General features: G+C 38.0%; 1 protein-coding gene across 1 annotated transcript; it reads left to right on the forward strand.

Annotated features, from left to right (window-relative positions):
- The first annotated feature begins 255 nt into the window (after positions 1-255).
- Positions 256-17,803, forward strand: LOC109107293 (UBA-like domain-containing protein 1). The gene is made up of 3 exons (XM_019120568.2): positions 256-534; positions 1,111-1,170; positions 17,358-17,803. Exons 1-3 carry the CDS (start codon positions 427-429, stop codon positions 17,655-17,657), a joined length of 468 nt encoding a protein of 155 aa, XP_018976113.1. The 5' UTR covers positions 256-426; the 3' UTR covers positions 17,658-17,803.
- Positions 17,804-20,769: the final 2,966 nt, after the last annotated feature.

Here is a 20,769-nt window from a genome sequence, read left to right on the forward strand (position 1 = left end):
GGGATATGTAGTTTCGGCGTTTAAAGAGCAACTTAAACACACACTCTTATCCTTGTCGCGTAGTTTATATCTCCCTTTTCTTTCTTTAGAATTGGATATTGTCAAATTGTATAAGCAAAATCGTCAGCATCGGTCTGGAGCGCTTCAACATATACATCCAGCTAATGCAGTGTCATCAGAAACACAACAAACGTGGAATCCCGACGCATACAATTCCCATGACCTCCGCTCCGCTCTGATTGGCTGCATCATGCTGTCAATCATCTGGCGCTCGTTACACCAGCGCTCCTACAGTAAATATTTGTGTTTGTTCAACCGGCTGTAATGGTGGACGACTGAAAGAGAGAAGCGGAGAGACTAAATCTCAAAATTCCAGTCCCGGGTAAAACACTATTGTTCGTGGCGTGGAAAGAAACACCAGCGAATATGGATGAACTCAAACATCAAGTTATGATAAACCAGTTCGTCCTGACAGCTGGATGTGCCGCAGACCAAGCGAAACAGCTTTTGCAAGCGGCACATTGGCAGTTTGAGGTAAGCGCAATGGAGAGCACACTATATGCATGCCTACGCTAGTGCATTGTTTATGTGATGCATTGCATTCTCTGTCTGTCGCGTGTCTGGTTGCCATTGCTTAATAATGAATAATAACAAAGACCGAAACGTTTTAGTGTCCCCTTCTTGTGCATTTAAAATCTATTAATGCCGTCTGCATGTGCATTATTTTGGAATAAAACGGCACGCAAATGCATCTCTATAGTATAACAATTGCGAAAAGATCATCAGAGACAGGCTACTATCCAATTAGAGATTATTCCAGATTAAATACTATAATCCTTCCCCATGCCACACTGTACTAGCTTCCCATGCTATTATACAACGATAATGACCGCTGACAGATTACACTCCTGCAGAGCTCAACACTGATACAATGTTGTGCTTTCATTTTTCATTTTTCATTTAGATCAGCCTAAATCCTGCAGCCATTCTCAGCTCTCAAAAATAAGTGAAACTCCGACAGTTTTTCAGTCTAGCGAGGTATAAATATGTTTGAATATTATTAATATATAGCATGTGAGGTAATGCTGTGTTATGATCTCTCACTCACAGACAGCCCTTAGTGCCTTCTTTCAAGAGACAAATATCCCTTACGGTCACCATCATCAAATGGTGAGTATGAAAGCCGTAATTTCTGTTTATAAATGTTTATTAAATGTAACTTTTTTTTCTATTACATGTGTGTGTTATGTGACTATGCGTGCTCCGTTTACATCGTGGCTGAAACAATAACAATGTAAAGCAGTAGCCGTAGTGTCGGCCATGTTGCGGAGAGACGGGGCTTCCAGAAATAAACACACACACACACACACATGTAAAGCTGTAGCCGTAGTGTCTGTAGTGTGCCGAGGTAGGCAGTATTTCATTGTTGCAGTATAAATAAAAAGAAATAATGGCCGCAAGGTTAAAGTATCACGAATGTGGGTTACCACTGGTCAAGCAATAAGCTAGTCTCTTCTTGAACATGTAATAATTCCTTTATGAAAAAGAGGTACACGGTATGTGCATAATGATGATGGAGTTCTGGAATATCCCACTGTCACTTGTTTTCCACTTTTATGAAAAACCTGGGCATATCCGTAACACTTTACAATAAGATCCCATTAGTTCATTTTAATTAATGGAAAACTATAACTAACAATTTGCAATTGATTTGTTACAATATTTAGTAATCTTTGTTAGCATTACTTAATAAATACAACTGTTCATTGTTAGTTCATGTTAGCTCAGGTCCAGTAAATAATGTAAATACACACAACTTTTGATTTTAATGATGTATAAGTAAATGTTGAAATTAACATTAATTTGTAAAATTCATAAATGCTTGTTGTTATGTTATGCTTTAGTTTTCTTTAATTCTTTTTCATTAATTTGTGTAAACTATTAAAATTGTGTTATTCAGACTTAAAAAAAAAAGTCATGAACATTTTGGAAGTGATGGAAATTTCTATAGTGAAGAGTTTTTACAGTTATTATTTGCTAATATATTTAATCTCGTAGATAATGCTGTTGTGAATTGTGGGTGATTTATTCTTTGGAGTCAGTTATTTTCAATGAGTCTGTAAAACATTCATTAGTGAATCTGTCTGAAACCAAAATAATTTTAAAAAATTCAAAGCTAATCATATATGTCTAGAAAAATGTCAAAACAGTAGGAATTTATTTATTTATTATTATTATTTGTTTATTATTATTTATTTTTTTATGCTTATTGTGTCAGTTTAGAATTATTATTATTTATTTTTTTTTGTTAAGTCATTTGATATTGATGTTGATAAAATGTTTGTGTCTGTTTGAGGTTTATTGATGTGAGTATATGGGCCATAAATGGTTTTGCCGAAGCAAAAAAGTATCTACAGATAATTGTTCATCGCTGAACACAGGATAGTTTGCCCACTGCATCACAGTTTAAATAGATCCAGGTGAAAGCACAAGAAGCAGAGGTGTGATTGTGTTGCATGCATAGCTGCCAACACTTACTAATGTTATTAGTTATGCAGTCCTAATTGAGTTTGCACTACAATTTCCCCTGCACTAGCACATTTATTCTGATTGACAGTGAAGTCATACGTGCATGAAAAAATCAGCAGACTAGTGTGCTTACTTCATTGGTTTAGTGTACAATTTTGTTTGGAGGGTTCCTGATGAAACAGATTTCAGAATCTGTTGGCTGTTGGAAAAGAATAACTGATGGTGACTGTAATCTTTGATCATAAAATCATTTACTCAGCATGAGAATTTTTATTTTTGGGTGAACTGTTCCTTTATAATTTATTTTTAAAGCACAACATCACAGTCATAATTAAAGGCCTCCCTGGAGCTTAACATCTTTATGAGCTGGCGTTCATTTTACTATTAAAGGTATATTAATAGGAAATAATTGTTGTGAACGGGCATATCATTAAGGATTGAGATCATGCTTTAACAGAAATTTGGGTATCACACAGAAAAGGCTCTTTCCAACTTGATTATGAATTTTATAATGAAATCTAGGTTCTGAAACTGAAAAAAAAATTAATGCACACTAAAATTGCTCACCTTCAGTTTAGTTAGAAAGTAAGACAAAAAAAGGATGCATATTCTGGATTTTGTCCTTTCAGATAAATACATGTATTGCTTATAGTGACAGAATACACTCTGGACACATGCAAATCAAGACAACAATTATACTTTGTCCATTCAATATTGAATTATTGGCTATTATATTACAGTAGTTTTTATAAAAAAGGTGTGATTTTAGTCTAATTTAGTAAAAAATCATTAGACATCATACTTAATTTTCATTACCAAAGAATAATGGTTTATACTGAGCAAAATTTCCACATTTTGAGAAATTATTTTTTGGCCCAAGGAATTCTTGTATTCTGTCCAGTGAAGCTTTGACCATGCAGTCCCTGCCAAAGTAAAAAGAATGGCCTTAGTAAGATGGCCAGTTATCCTCTGGTTAAACAGGATTTAACACACAAAGGGTAGAAAAGTCACTTTTCCTGGCATTGGGGCTGAGAAGGAGGGGCACAAATTCTGGTAACTTTAACTGTGGTTTGTTTCTGGGTGTGACCTAAGAAAGAGATGGCAGTTTTTAAATTCTCAGATACAGCTGAATTCCCTGCACCTTACAGAGAGGGTTGGGGAAAGGTTAGAGTAATGACAGGACTTTATTGCAGTTAACTGACAGTTTGATTAAAAGGATCATGGAGTGAAGCTCCTTATCTTGATGGCCTTACACTCTCTGTAGCCTATAAAAACGAGCCGAAGATCTCTCTTGTCAAGGCTGTGAATTGTGGAAGTGGAACAATCTGTGTGGAACATTCTAAGGACAAAATACAGGCTGAGAAGTTCAGAAACACCGGAATGTCTCATCAAAGGCAGTGTATACAAAGTATTTCATTTTGAAACAATGATTATATTTCAGTATTTGGCCTTGAGTTGATGTCGTGGTTGGAGCCAGAAAGAGTAAACCACATTTACAAGCAATGTTTCCCAGTATGCAGTGAGTGTGAAGTAACGTGTAATGCACATGGGTTTAACTGGTTAGCATGGCACAGATTGCCCTGGCTGGTAGATGATTTTAGCCCCCAGCAGAATTCAAACCCCAAAGGTAACCGTTTGTAACATCTGTTCAAAAGCATATAACATCATGTTCTTCTATAATCAAAATAGCCTTTCCGATAACTCCTTGGAAGCAATGCTAGGAAAGCAGGCGAATTTGTGAGAATTTCACTGAAATCACAACCAGAGTCAAAAGCATTTCCTAAAAATGATTTTCTCTTTTTTTTTTTCCTCTAAGCTAGATTTGTGCTGACATACTCTTGAAGCTTATCAGTGCAGAACTGTGAATTGTCTTTTGAATGGTAAATTGCTTGTGATGTTCATCAAGTCACTTTGGATAAAACTGTATGCTTATTTAATGCCACGGTATCAGCTAGCAGACTAACCGTTTGTGTAGTATCTGGAAAAAAAAAAAAAAAGAGGAGAAATGTTTAATTCAACCAGTTATATATGACGTCTGACAATGTATGTTAAAGTATTTAAGGCCCATTCACACCAAGGACAATAACTATAACTAAAATTTTAATAATCATTCTTATTCTGTGAGCTGCATGTTCACAACACAGCTATAGTGTTAATGGCACAGAAAAATGAAATTGTTGGAACCAATTTTCAAAAGTTTTTCCAGCTGATGTACAATAAAATCACTGACAGCCATTCAGAATCCTCCCGGCTTTAAAGAGCTGCTGGAGCATTTAAAGCAATTGACAACATGCAGTGCATACTTATAGTATGGTGTGAATGCTAATTTAGCAATCACTGTTTTTACAGTTTTTATAGTATTCGCCCTATTTTCCAAATGCATGTTATAAATCTTATTATGAACAATTCATATATGGATATGCTTAATTTTTTACATTTTCTGACCTCAACCTCCCAATTATGAAAACTCATATTGAGTGCAATGCTAGCACCTCAAAATCCAATCAAATGATGCATAGATCCAGTTCCCAGCCCTGCATTTTTTTCTTTTTTAATAAGCTGTTACACTCTGATGTATCTCACAATACAGAAGAAAAGATTTGTCGCTACTTTTACGAACCCCACTTTTAAAAGACTCGATCAGGGAGGGGGTAAGCAATATAAAATGACACACAAGCCAACAGATCAATTTAACCATTTATTAATGGCCAAACAGCTTACGAGCCGCATCAGCAAACAGCTGATAGAATGAGGAAATCAATGAAACTAAAGCAAGATAAATCAATATGCATCCAATAAACAAACAAAACATAGATCATCAGAAACATTAAAAAAAACATCAGAAGAAGCACAGAAAAAGAAAGAGCACCGCTTATCAGCAGCTAGCTGGACAACAGGACGTGCACGAAGCTCACTGGATGCTCTCCATCATCGATGGCTGGATGGCAGCAGCTTCTCAACAAGTGCGAGTCAAAAGAGCGTGGAAGTGATTGTTGCAGACACGTGCTGGAACAGGGAGAGCCACCAACACAAGCACAACTTCAGACTTCTATTTAGTCCAAAGCGTCCTTGCTCAACAAGATGCAGGTGTTTAGGGGCGGAGCTCAACCTCGGGACAAATAGATGAACTAAATCAATACACACACACACAATACCCATAAATAAACAAAACTTTGACCGTTTCACTTCTCCCCCTGGAAATAGCAGTTTTCTCCCTTTCCACTTTTATCCTTTTGGAGGAATGAGGGAATAAAACTGGTTCGAAATATCAGAGCTTAACCCTGTGATAAGGCATTAGCCACCACATTCTCAGATCCCCTTTTATGATGAATTTCTAGATTATACGGTTGCACCATTAATGCCCATCGCATCAAGCATTGGTTATGGTTGTACATTTTACTCAGAAAAACTAATGGATTATGGTCCGTATGGACCGTAACAGGAAACATATTGCCCCCAACATAAACATCGAAATGTCGTAATGCCAGTAAGAGTTCTAAAGTTTCCTTCTCAGTGGTTGAATAATTTAACTGATGACTGTTAAACTTAGAAGAGAAGTACGAAACAGCGTGAGCTACTTCATCAGCACCCTCCTGTAGAAGGACAGCTCCTGCTCCAACAGCACTTACATCCACCTCCAGTTGGAACACACAGGACACCTCCGGAGCAGAGAGGACAGGAGCACTGCAAAGAAGGGATTTTGCAGACAAAAATGCCTGTTGACAGTCATTAGTCCAACTAAAAATTTTTTCCAACTTTCAGACTACACAATCAAGTCAAAGTAGCAACAACACTTGAAAAATTCTTGCAGAAACACCAGTAGTATCCCACCATTCCAAGAAATCTACACAGCTCCCGCCTCGTAGTAGGTATCGGATACTCAAGGACAGCAACTATTTTCCCATTCAGTGGCCTTACCTGACCATTTCCCACCTGTTTTCCCAAATAGGTGACCGAAGCTTTAGCAAACTCTTTTTGAGATTTAATGTGAGGGACCCCGAGACTATCGATAAAAATCATCAATGCGTGGTAACAGAAAAGCATCAGGCGTAGTAACGAAATTAATATTTCGAAAATCCATGCAAAAACCAAGCAAAGCCATTTTGCAAAAGATAGGCCACTTCACACTTCATTGCCTCCCTCTTACTTACCGGACAACGAGATGCATGTTGGCAATGCACTACCAACATTGATATCATGCACAATGACCAAAGTGGAACGTCATTAAATAAGTTAGGAAAACCCTGCTGCTGTTCTTTGGACAAATAAAAAAGTTGAGAAGGAAGAGTTAATAAAACCTCAGAGTTTTTCAAACAACCACCACTTAAGACTAACATTGACACATTAAATCTATCATCCACATCCTCGGTATAAGTTAACAACAAAGCGCACTCCTTTAACTCAGTCGCTGAGTCACCTACGGAAATGTTAACAGTATCGTCCTTAACTTTAGCACGGCACAGATACGGTTTTAACATATTCGCATGACATAAACGAGTTTTTCTTCTCCGTTCTGGAGTATGAATTATGTAATCCGTCTCACTTACTTTACCTTTAATCACGTAGGGACCATAAAATTGTGCAGTAAGAGCAGACCCAGGGGTAGGGATTAATACCAAAACTTTCTCTCCTGGCAGAAAATTACTGCCTTCTGATCAAAGCGTCATTTCATTTTCGTCTGAGAGAAAGTGAGAGCTTCCTTGGCCAAAGTACGTGTAACCGCTCACGAATACGAGAGACTAGATCAAGAACATTCGTCTTTTCGAAGAACCTGTGCTGAGAAATTCCTCCTTCAACATTTTTAAAGAACCACGAACGTTATGGCCAAACACTAATTCAGAAGGACTAAACCCCAACGAATCCTGTCCCGCTTCGCGCACCGCAAATAACACAAAGGGAACTCCCTCATCCCATTCGTTTCCAGTCTCGATGCAATATTTATGGAGTGCAGAATTACGGAATGCATGAGACAGGAAATTTGAACCCTGATCGGTTTGAACAGCCTTCGGTAACACAAAAGTTGTAAAAAACTTTGTAATGGCTTTTGTTACAGATTTTGCCGTTATATTTCTTAAAGGAATCGCGTAGCTGCGCACATGATCGTCAACAAATACTGACAACCTGACTTAACCCGAGGAAGTGGACCCACACAATCCACAAAAACGCGTTCAAACGGTTCGCCCATGGCAGGTATAGGACAGAGAGGGGCAGGTGGCACTACCTATTTAGGCTTCCCCCCAACCTGGCAAATGTGGTAGGTTTTACAATACTTGGCGACATCAGATTTTAACCCTGGCCAAAAGAAATGCTGGAGCACCCTATTATAGGTCTTATTAATTCCGAGGTGTCAAGACCAAGGATGACCATGAGCCAAGCTTAACACAGGCTGTCGGAATTTCGAAGGGACAACAATTTGATGCACCACATTCCAATCATCCGTCTGCGCAGCGCTTGGTGTACCACTCCATTTACGCATTAACACTGCATCTTTCCAATAAAACTGATGATTACACGGTGAGAATGAAATCTTCCAGGCACTCATACAACACTTCTCTAGGGTCGGGTCGTTTTTCTGCGCATAACTCGAGGCTTCACATGATATTAATATATCAGTAACAAGGTCAAAACAAACAGGGAGACAAGGAGCCATTTGAACCGTATCCACAGACTCGGGAGAAATGCTGGAGCACCCTATTATAGGTCTTATTAATTCCGGAATCAAACTGAATAGTTTTGTATTGTTTGTGATAGTGTTTTAGAATATTTTTTTGATGAAACCTCTGGCAAAGTTTTAGCAAGTAAATCAGACTGCACCTCAATACATGGAGCATTCGTCACATGTACAGCCGGCATGACTTACCAGCAATATCATTCCCCATGATGAAGTCAACTCCTTTCACAGGTAAAGATGAACGAACTGCAACCTTAAAACATCCAGATGCCAATTCAGAAGTCACCCATTCGTGATGAAGAGGAACGATTACAAACCCCATTTCAATTCCCTTTACAATTGTGCTAGTTTCACATGCAGAATTCCCACAAAAATCTAAAGTGTTCAACAATATAAAGGACTGAGATCCCCAGTGTCACGCAAAATTCACACTGGTTTACCTTTTGCACCATCGTTCAATGACACAAATCCACGAATACAAAAGCCTGAAAACAGGGATCAGGAGCAGAAGTAGAACAAAGCGAAGGGAGAGTTTTTACCAAGACAGAACCTCGAGGCTGAACAGACAAAGATTCTTGTCGCTCTTGTTTTCATTTGAAACTTTGACACTCAGCCATCACATGTCCCATTTTATGACAATAGCAACATTCTTTTCGGGATTTTATACTGGAAGGTACAGTTTTACCCATTTAGTTTTACAATCAAGGGAACTTTCATTTTCCTTCTCCAATCTACCAGCATCACTCGCACGCTTAACAAACACTGTCTTGTGCATTAAGGTATACTCATCTGCTAATACAGCGCCTGCTGCAAAGTGCTAACTTTCTGTTCATTCAGGTACAGCGCAGTACATTCGGGAACACAGTTTTTAAATTCCTCAATCAACATAAGCTCCTTCAAGGAAGGATAGTCCGTAACCTTGAAATTTCATAGTGCTGAGCAATCAGAAGTAAATCATTTTTCCGACACACCTCTAGCCCCTCAATACTAGGTTGATCTATGGAATGATTTAAATCAAACATTGCCATATTAACCTAAACAAAAACTGTGAGCACATAAGGAAAAGGACACTCCGGTACTACCTACCTACCCAAAAATCTTCATTCTCTCCTAGTCTTCAGAGGGTACCAATTAAGCGATTACTCTCTCCCCATGAATACCTCCAAAAATAACAAAATAAAATAATAAACAAAAACAACAAATAGTAAACCGTAGCCAGAACTGGCGCTAGGCACAGGCCTGCTAACTAACCAGAGAATTCGTCGAACAAAAACAAATCCGCTCACACCGCAACAAATGAACTACGAACGAACTCTCGGGAACCCACAACAATCATTATGTAATCATGATCCTGGACGAGCCCCCATTTATTTTACAAACCCCACTTTTAAAAGACTCGATCAGGAAAGGGGACGCACAAGCCAAGAGATCAATTTAACCATATATTAAACAATATTTAACCATATATGGCCAAACAGCTTACGAGCCACATTAATTAACAAACAGCTGATAGAATAAGGAGTTAAATCAATGAAACTAAAACAAAATAAATCAATATGCATCCAATAAACAAAAAAAACACAGATCAACAGAAACATTAAAAAAACATCAGAAGAAACACAGAAAAAGAAAGAGCACCACTTATCAGTGGCTAGCTGTACAACATAATGTGCACGAAGCTCACTGGATGCTCTCCATCATCGATGGCTGGACAGCAGGAGCTTCTCAACAAGTGCGAGTCAAAAGAGCGTGGAAGTGGACTGTGGTGGACATGCGCTGGAACAGGGAGAGCCACCAACACAAGCACAACTTCCACCTCATAATTTAGTACAAAGCGTCCTTGCTCAACAAGATGCAGGTGTTTGGGGGCGGAGCTCAGCCTCGGGAGAAAGAGATGAACTAAATCAATATATACACACACACAATACCCATAAATAAACAAAACTTTGACCATGACACTACTTCTGTTTAATCACAAAAAAATGCTCTTGGACAGCAGTCATAACTCTCCAAGATGTCTTTCAGTTGGACGACATTTAAACTGTTCTGACTGAGCAACTTTTGCTGGTTCACGATCACTGCACAATCACTTGGCAGAGGAAACTGCAGCCAATATTAGCCATCGTGTCCATGATTTTAACATACACACCATTATAAATCAAGTCTTGTTTGTTTGTTTGTGAAAATCTTTTTTTTTGTAGATAATTGTTTATTGTTTTTTTGTTTTGTAATTCTTTTGTGTTGTTATAATGTTGTTGATAATGAATTGTTGTGATGGGTGATTTTTTGATATGTTTAAACACTTAAATCTACACACACACACACACACACATTTTCACACATAAAATGTGTAAAAAATTAAGTCAGTATAATAGAGTGCAGAGATCAAAAAAATCTCTGCAGTATGTGATTACAAATTACTGTTATAAAAATCAAAGCACCTCCTAAAGGCATTATCTGCCTGCTTGGTGACAACTCGCAGCGTCTCTCTTTCTCTCAGAGACTCACAGATACACGTACAGCAGATCAGGCAGTGTTATACAGTTTGTGTTACAATGGAATGCTGCAGTGAACCGTCAATTATCTCATTACAAACCTTATCATTATATTTCATGCACCATCTGCCACAGTGTGTTCACTCTCCATAATTCCAGCCCTGAGTCATGTAGACATGCATATGAAGAATGCAAAACAGCAGTTGTACTAGAACTTCCATGCTAAGCATGAAGCAGTAAATTGCATCACTGTTTTAGTTCAAAGGAATTTGAAAGCTTTCCTTTGTTTTATGCTATATATTTCTAGCCATTTCCAATTTAGGAGAATCTGCTTGTTTGTGAATAGGAACAGTCTGGCTCATTGAACAATAGTAAAGGGGAACAAGGTTGATGCTCTCTAATTATTTTTCCCTGATGCCTCTGCAGGGCTTATATGCTGTGCTTGGTGACATGTTTTTGCTATGGTTCTAGTTGGAAATGGGCATTAAAGGATATCAAATTTGAAGTCACAAAAAAATGTTTGTTTCCTAGTCCCACATTAGATCTGGACCTTTTTGTTAATGTCTTCTAGAACACAACAGTTTTTAAACTATGCCATTTGCAAAGCTTAATGGAGTTGCCATTCTTTCTTGTGGTCTTGTACCTTTGTTTTTTGGCTGATTTTCAAAACTTGTAATTTGTGGTTTACCTTGAAGCAGGCTGGTTTGGTTCATGGCTTTTGGTTATAGACTTTTTTTTAAATTCCTTTGAGAAAAATGCGTCCGGAACTAAGGCAGCTGAAAAAGTGTCACACTATTGGTCTTGTTTTAAAACAAAGAAACTACTCAAAAGCATGTGGTGATACAAGTAGAATTTTTTTTTCATACTTTTTCTGATTTTAATTTAAAGGGGTCATATGATGCTGCTAAAAAGAACATTATTTTGAGTATTTGGTGTAATTAAATGTGTTTATGCGGTTTAAGGTTAAAGAAACACATTATTTTCCACATACTGTACATTATTGTTTCTCCTCTATGCCCTGCCTTCTGAAACGCATCGATTTTCACAAGGCTCATTGCTCTGAAAAGCGAGGTGTGCTGTGATTGGCCAACTATCCAGCACATTGTGATTGGCCGAATGCCTCAAGCATGTGACGGAAATGTTACACCTCTTAACATATTGTGTTGACTTGTCGGTCCGGAGAGACAAGACATAAACATAAAACCCATTATAAACGTGATATAAGCATGATTTCTAGTTGTGCGTTCTTTTGGAAGGCAAAAGTAGTTTCGCTTTTCTCAATGAAACCACGTCACACACTGCAGCCTTGAGTGAGCGGAGGCTGGAGGCCTAGAGTGAGCTGCGGCCGGCTTGAGTTAGAAGAGGCGGGCGGCTTGAGAATGGTGCGGCAGGCGGATTCTATGAAGGAGCGTACATTGGTCTTTCAGCAATCACATGTGACGACCGCGTTGTGGACGCCGCTTTCATCCAAGGTGAAAGCTGATTCAGCGATCCACAGTGCAAAGTTGATGTATTTCCTCAGCGACCAGCACGGATCAGCCCCAGGCATGACGAAGTGGATATTGTCCTCTTTTGGAAGGCCAAACAAATAAGTTTCGCTTTCACAATGAAACACACAGAGTCTATACGACATGGCGGCAGTGGCAACAACAATACTACAGCGAGAATACAAGGTACGCCTTCATTCTTTGCGTGAACATCTGGGCGGCATTATGCAAATCTTCCCACATACTGACGTAGAGATGTGGGGGCGTGTTAGAACGAGCCGTTTCAGGGGGGCGTGGACGAGTCTCAACTTTCATAAAGAATTCTCTTTGGATTTGAGACTTTAGTCTTTGCAACTTTACAGATCTTCTTTATTCACCAAGAGCTTGTAACACTCCAAAGAGAAAGGAAAATTTGAAATCGCATCATATGACCCCTTTAATATGAAGAGACAAGTAAGCCATTTGTAGGTTATAAAGTAAAAACACTCTGATTTTGTACACTGTAAGAAAAAGAATCAACATGACGCAATGCATACTTCAAAATATGTGTAAAATATCTGTGAAAAATTAATATGGAAAATTCCTTTATATTAACACAGTAAATTGTGCCCTGTTTTATAGCCTTTACGTTGTGCAGTGCTATCCAAACATTCTTTGTTTGAGAATCCAGACCAGCAGTGAGTTTGGGGCAGGGTTATCTTTTTGACCAACCAATGGAAGACAAGAGGTGTGTTTAGAAAAGATAGATAGAAAGAAAGATAGTTTTAAACATTCACTAGGTTTCCAATTAAATCAAATGTAACGAACAAAAAGGAAGTATAACAAAGTGGACTATGCTGTGCACCGCAGGTTCTGTTTTTCTATGCCAACTCTGACCTCATTTTTAATCAACAGATCTGTCCTCACAACCAAAATATTTCCACAGCAACCCAGCTGTCGGCCGGAGCATGTTTGTTATGTACACCGCACCTCTTGAAGCACGCTTTGTCAATGTTTCTGAATTATGGAGGATCTGCAGATGCATTTGCTCTCGGTTTGATGGCCTTGTTAAGCCACTGACCGTCGTCTTCTCCACATCTGCAGCAGCTGTCCAGCTGGGTGATGTATTGCTGGATGCCATTTTGTGCGACTCTCCCAAACCGAGGGATTTTTTCCCTCCTCCTCATTGCCATTTGAAGCCTGTGTAACAGCTTCATAGCTGTTTTTTTAATCCCTCAGACTTCCTGTTGTGAACACTCTTGTGAATTAAAGGCATCTAGGGACACGGAGGTCCATTTGAGACTTTTGACTGGCCACAATGGGGTGATTGTGGTTGTTGCAGGCGGCAGTATTTAAGATTGCTGACTGGATGCTGCAGTAAAACAATATGGACATGTTTCTCATACCTGTGCAAGGGCACACCAGGAATTATCCCAGTGTAACGATGTCTGTTCATTTAGCTTTCAGTGACAAAATCTCTTAGATTTTTCCCAACATATTAGTCCTACTTCAACCCACAGATTGCTGCCTTGTGCAGATTTGTGGCGACCATTGAAATGTTGTTTATTTTTGGTGATGTTGTCCTGCCGCTGAAAACATCGCAGGATGGCGGGGGTGCTCTCATGAGGCCTATTGTCTACCTCTGTAAATGTGCGATTTGCTGCGGACAGAGGACAACGAGTTCAGAGAGGACAATGGGGGGTCACAGAAGTAATGGAGAAGCTGAACAGCACACAGAGGAAGGCAGAGCGGGTGATGCCAGGGCAGAGATGAGAAACAGGAAGTTGAACTGGCAGAGAGAAGGTGAAGGAAGGGAGGGAATGTTGGAGTGATCTACTGGGACAACTTGGCAGAATTTAATTTTGCCACTAAAATGTTTTAGCTGCTTGTCATGGTTTCAAATGTGTTTTATTAGGTAGAATGTTATAGATGATTTGAAATCTCTAATTTTTCTTTTGCAATCTGTAAAAGACAAGACCTGCTTTTTATTTATTAGAAATTGCTTGGATTATGAAAAGAGGCCTCTATATGATACAAATACAGAGGCATCTCAATAAATTATAATGTCATGGAAAAGTTCATTTATTTCAGTAATTCAACTCAAATTGTGAAACTCCTGTATTAAATAAATTTAATGCACACAGACTGAAGTAGTTGAAGTCTTTGGTTCTTTTAATTGTGATGATTTTGGCTCACATTTAACAAAAACCCACCAATTCACTATCTCAACAAATTAGAATTCATAAGAAAAACATATTCAATAAAAAAAACAGTGAATTGTTGGCCTTCTGGAAAGTATGTTCATTTACTGTACATGTACTCAATACTTGGTAGGGGCTTCTTTTGCTTTAATTAATGCCTCAATTTGGCGTGGCATGGAGGTGATCAGTTTGTGGCACTGCTGAAGTGGTATGAAAGCCCAGGTTTCTTTGACAGTGGCCTTCAGCTCATCTGCATTTTTTGGTCTCTTGTTTCTCATTTTCTTCTTGAGAATACCCCATAGATTCTTTATGGGGTTAAGGTCTGGTGAGTTTGCTGGCCAGTAAAGCACACTAACACCATGGTCATTTAACCAACTTTTGGTGCTTTTGGCAGTGTGGGCAGGTGCCAAATCCTGCTAGAAAATGAAATCAGCATCTTTAAAAACCTGGTCAGCAGAAGGAAGCATGAAGTGCTCGAAAATTTCTTGGTAAACAGGTGCAGTGACTTTGGTTTTTCAAAAAACACAATGAACCAACACCAGCAGATGACATTGCACCCCAAATCATCACAGACTGTGGAAACTTAACACTGGACTTCAAGCAACTTGAGCTATGAGCTTCTCCACCCTTCCTCCAGACTCTAGGACCTTGGTTTCAAATGAAATACAAAAACTTGCTCTCATCTGAAAAGAGGACTTTGGACCACAGGGCAACAGTCCAGTTCTTCTTCTCCTTAGCCCAGGTAAGACGCCTCCGACGTTGTATGTGGCTTAACAAGAGGAATACAACAACTGTAGCCAAATTCCTTGACACGTCTGTGTGTGGTGGCTCTTGATGCCTTGACCCCAGCCTCAGTCCATTCCTTGTGAAGCTCACCCAAATTCTTGAATCGATTTTGCTTGACAATCCTCATAAGGCTGTGGTTTTCTTAGTTGGTTGTGCATCTTTTTCTTCCATGCTTTTTCCTTCCACTCAACTTCCTGTTAACATGCTTGGATACAGCACTCTGTGAACAGCCAGTTTTTTTGGCAATGAATGTTTGTGGCTTACCCTCCTTGTGAAGGGTGTCAATGATTGTCTTCTGGACAACTGTCAGATCAGCAGTCTTCCCCATGATTGTGTACCCTAGTGAACCAAACTGAGAGACCATTTTGAAGGCTCAGGAAACCTTTGCAGGTGTTTTGAGTTGATAAGCTGATTGGCATGTCACCATATTCTAATTTGTTGAGAATTGGTGGGTTTTTGTTAAATGTGAGCTAAAATCATCACAATTAAAAGAACCAAAGACTTAAACTACTTCAGTCTGTGTGCACTGAATTTATTTAATACAGTAGTTTCACAATTTAAGTTGAATTACTGAAATAAATGAACTTTTCCATGACATTCTAATTTACTGACATGAGGGGTTCATGAGGAAAATCATGAAATCAATGAAAATGATTTTAGAGAGAGCAAGATTTGATTAACTTTTACTTATTTTAATTAAAATGTAATAAGACGAACTGCTAAACTACTGTTTAAAAGTTTGAGGGCAGTAAGCCCTAGTGAAAAAGAAATACATTTATTTCAAAATACATTTGAAATACATTTATTTCATACTAAGTATAATACAAATATATTTATGTAGTTAATAAAAATACCCTGCAGTTGTAACCTGGTATACTTAAAAGTCTGCTAAATTGGAACAACTAATTTTGTACTTAATGCACTTTATTTGTGTGGAAGTAGTGCTCAAGTCCAACTATAAATATATTTATGTAATTTTTTTTGTTGTTAGGTTTGACTATTGCAAGAATACTTCAGGGATGCTTTAACTATCTCACATTTAAAGAACGATATTACTCAAAGATCATATAATAATCATCAGTAGCGACATTAAAACACATTTTAGGCTTAAAGGAACACGCCAATATTTTTGAAAATTGTTTCCAACTCCCCTAGAGTTAAACAGTTAAGTTTACCATTTTTGCATCCATTCAATCGATCTCCAGGTTTGGCAGTAAAACTTTTACCTGCAGCTTAGCATAGTCATTGAATCTGATTAGACCGTTAGCATCTCGCTCAAAAATGACCAAAGAGTTTCGATATTTTGTCTATTTAAAACTTGACACTTCTGTAGTTACATCGTATACTAAGACCGACGGAAAATGAAAAGTTGCGATTTTCTAGGCCGATATGGCTAGGAACTATACTCTCATTCTACCTTGATTATTACGCCAGAATGAGAGTATAGTTCCTAGCCGTATCTGCATAGAAAATCGCAACTTTTCATCTTCCGTCGGTCTTAGTGCACAATGGATTCAAAAACGGTAAATCTCAACTGGTTAACTCTAGGGGAGTTGGAAAATGAGCCTTTTTCCAAAAATAGTGGCGTGTTCCTATAATATTATGAAATGTGAATTGTGCACAAGTAGTACTCCAAAAAAGTTTAATTATAATTTTTCTCAAGTGATATATCAGTAAATACATTAACAGATTTGAACTGTGCTTAGAATGAAATAAATGTATTTTAAATATATTACCTTTTACTAGGGAAAATTTGAAAGAAATTAATACTTTTATTCAGCTACGACCTATTCAATTGATAAAAAAGTGACAGTAAATACATTTGTAATGTTACAGAAAAATTCTATATAAAAAAAATTATTGCTCTAATTCAGGTTTTTTTTTTTACTGTTCAGAATTTTGAAATTCTGTTCTTTTTAACTTTCTATTTATAAAAAAAAACTAATAACTGCTGAAAATTCAACTTTGCCATCACAGAAATGAATTCCCTTTTAAAAAAGCATACATTAAAATAGCAAAAGTTACTTTTAATTGTAATGATTTTGATCAAATAAATAAATACAGCCATTGTTAACATAAGAGATGTCTTTCAAACACATTAAACATCTTACTGACACCAAAAAGTGATAGAAAATGATAAATAATTTGATAAATGATGTGCATTATTCAATAACACAGTTGTGATTGTTCATCTGTTTTGTTTTTTTAGATGTGTACCCCTGCAAACACGCCCGCAACGCCACCAAACTTCCCAGATGCCCTCACCATGTTCTCGCGACTCAAAGCCTCGGAAAGCTTCAACAGCAGCAGCAGTCCCAGCATGGCCACCTCGCCCCCTCCACCTCCGGTCAGCTGGGGCATGACCGGACCCGTGCCCAACCAGCAGGGCTTATGGACTCAGGGGCCTTCCCCTCAACAAGCCCACCCGCCCCCAGGCTGGCCCTCAGCTGTTAACCAGCAAGCAGCAACCGAACAGAAGGCCAGCGTCGCCATGGAGGCCGAGAGATGAGGGCCTGGACTACACGGAGCGAGGGTCAAGGGAGGGTCATTTTTTTCTCTCTCACTCACCAGACATGGAGGGGGAGAGAGCTACACCAAGAATAACCAAGCAACATGGACATTTACAGAAGAGGAGCGAAAGCCAACACGAAGGTAATAAGAGAAATAAAGAAACAAGCGCACATTGTATTACTAAGAAAGAGAGCAAGTGAAATTTACCAAGTCTTTTCTATTATAAAAGAGTAGTTTAACGTATATGGGACTGTGATCATTGCGCCCGTGGATTATTTCTGGTATTTTCAAAGATGGATGTCTATCATCTAAGGCAGCAACTTTTCTCACATTTTACTTTTTATTCTTTTATCTGGTGTTCTTTATTAAGACGAGAGTTGACGTTGCATGTGGATTAGCGATCTGTTTTTGCGTTTTTTAACTAACTAGTATTCATTGCAAGCGTACATGTGTACAGTGTGTGAGACTTGCACACTCAAGCATTGTGTATCGGACTTACATTTTCTCTCCCCGTTGGATAATGGGACTTTTTTCGTACCTCACTGGTCACCTGACTCTACTCAACCAATCAGGGAATCTCACTAGTTGAACACCCTTTTTCGAACTCGAACCGGATTTTCCATGATGCTTTGCTTTTTCCATTACGCAGTAACTCACTGATGTCCTCAAAGATTGTACTGAAAATTGATTCTGAACGATCTGGATATTTTATAATCATGGCTCCTAGTTTAATTTCAATCTGTTTTTGGGGGAGCTGGTTAGCTGGTTTATCAGACTGTTGTTTCTTAGCTGAGGAGAGTAAATCAATGCCGCTAAAGCTACATTAAACCAGACTACTATAAAACATGTTTGTAAGCAGACTTGCCACTTTGCATGACGTATTCATATGTATATCATATTTTGTAGTTTCATGCTTTTGGGGGGAATTCTACATGAATGCTTTTCGGGAATTCTGTCTCATTTCCAGTTTTAGAGAGAGGATGAGAACTCCAATTCAAGTTGTAATTCTGGCCCGAGGTGGTGGGAAAAAGAGTTTAATTTCTTATTTAATGAAAACAATTTACAAAAAGCAATGCTGTCAGTCATTTTAATATTTACTTTGTATTATTGTCCATTTACAACAAGGTTTTCTTTTGGGGTCACTTGTTCCCAAATGGTTTTCCATGTATGTTTTCCCCTGTTTGACTGTATTGATACCATTCCCACAATATTTGTGGACTACCTGATAATTAACTTATCATTGTTTGTGTTCCTAAATAAATATTGTATGTCCTATGGTGTGATTTGTTCTTCAGTAGAGACCTGTTGTTGATATACTGTAACTGTACTTGCCAGTTTATACAAAATTTTAATATACAATTGTTATAATTGTGGAATTATCATTCTTTATGCTAATAGAAATTAAAGTGAGACTGAAGTGAGAATTTTGAGCCTAATATATGAGAAAAATTACTTTCAATATCCCCTTTAATCTAAAAGTTCATAACGTACAATATAGAGTCAAAACATCATAACATTATAAACTGACTGTAAATCTTTACATACTTAGAAGCCATTAGGGTCAGATTTATAAATAAATATATATTATATATATATATATATATATATATATATATATATATATATATATATATATATATATATATATATATATATATATATATATATATTTCAAAAACATTAAAAATAGTAATGTTTCCAAACTTTGGGTCTGTAGAACTAATATGAGCAAAGATTTGTTAAATTGATCAAACGTGACCGTAAAGTATGATATTACAAAATATTTCTGATAAATGATCGATAAAAGAATTTTCGATTCATCAAAGAACCAGAGTTCAGAGTTTTCGCAAAAATATTAATCAGCACATATGCCTAATGCTGCTGAAAATTCAGCTTTGCAATCACAGGAATTAATGACATTTTAAAATATATTCAAAAATAGAATTGTGATCAAATAAATGCAGTCTTGGCAAATTTTCTTTTTCTCTGATTTTCTCTTTAAAAATATACTCCAAATGTGTCTTATTTTAAAAGTGTTTAAATATATATATATATATATATATGTTTATTATTTTAATCCAAATGTGTCTTATTTATATATATATATATATATATATATATATATATATATATATATTAACAAGTAAAGAATAACATAAAAAAATAAACTGTTTTTTGGATTATTAGTATTTATATATAAATAAATGATAGAAGACACAAGTCTACAGCAGGTATTTATTGTTTGGTTAATGCACGGCCACTCCAGAGGTCAGCAGGTTCTCATGTTGGATGTCCTTGTTTCACCTCCAAATCAAACACATGGAGAGAGAGAGAGCTTGAACTGAGCCCAATCTCAGTCTGCTTCCGTCCTCTCATCCGCTTCGTCACAGCCCTACTGTTCTCTGTGTTTGTGTGTTTTTTGGGGCGTGACTTGGAAACCAAAACTTTGCCAAGTAAACTGCTGTTTGCATGCACAGTGCTGTGGAGTGCCAGGTGAACCTTGTCCGGGCCCTCATACTGCAGTGATACTCTGTCTTCGAACCTGAATTTGATCTGTAGTCAAATATAACGTCCCACCACTCTCGTCTCCATGTTGGCCTCTGAAACGGTCGCCTGCTCTCTGTTCTGTTCCCACGTTATCGCTGGCACAGTGTTCTGCATAGCAGGGGAGAAGGACAGCGCAGATGTCTTCCTACTAAGTTCGAACATCATGCTGCATTTTGAAAAGGAGTTTGGGATGAGGTAGGGGAGGGGCCGCAGGGGCTTAATGAATCAGAAAAGGTTTGATATCAGATGACTCACACTGCCACTCCAGGAGACGTCTGCTACAGTTTAGGCTGGAATAAACGAGTGGGCATGAGTCAGCAGGATATGGAGAGTGAGAGATCTGATTGCTGCATTAACACCTACTACACCCCTTCAGCTCAGTGGCCCACCTGGAAGCTGCAAGCGTGTCCTCTTCCCATGACCTTCCTGTTGGTTTCTTTGCTCACGGCAGTCAGTTCTGGGAGCTTTCTTTTAAGCCACACACTTGAACTGTAATTTTATGTGACTAATCTCTCTGAAACTGCAGGAATATGACATCATGGTGTTGATTGGTTGGTGGCACA

This window comes from Cyprinus carpio, chromosome B12 (assembly GCF_018340385.1).
Source record: "Cyprinus carpio isolate SPL01 chromosome B12, ASM1834038v1, whole genome shotgun sequence".
Classification (NCBI taxonomy): Eukaryota; Metazoa; Chordata; class Actinopteri; order Cypriniformes; family Cyprinidae; genus Cyprinus; species Cyprinus carpio.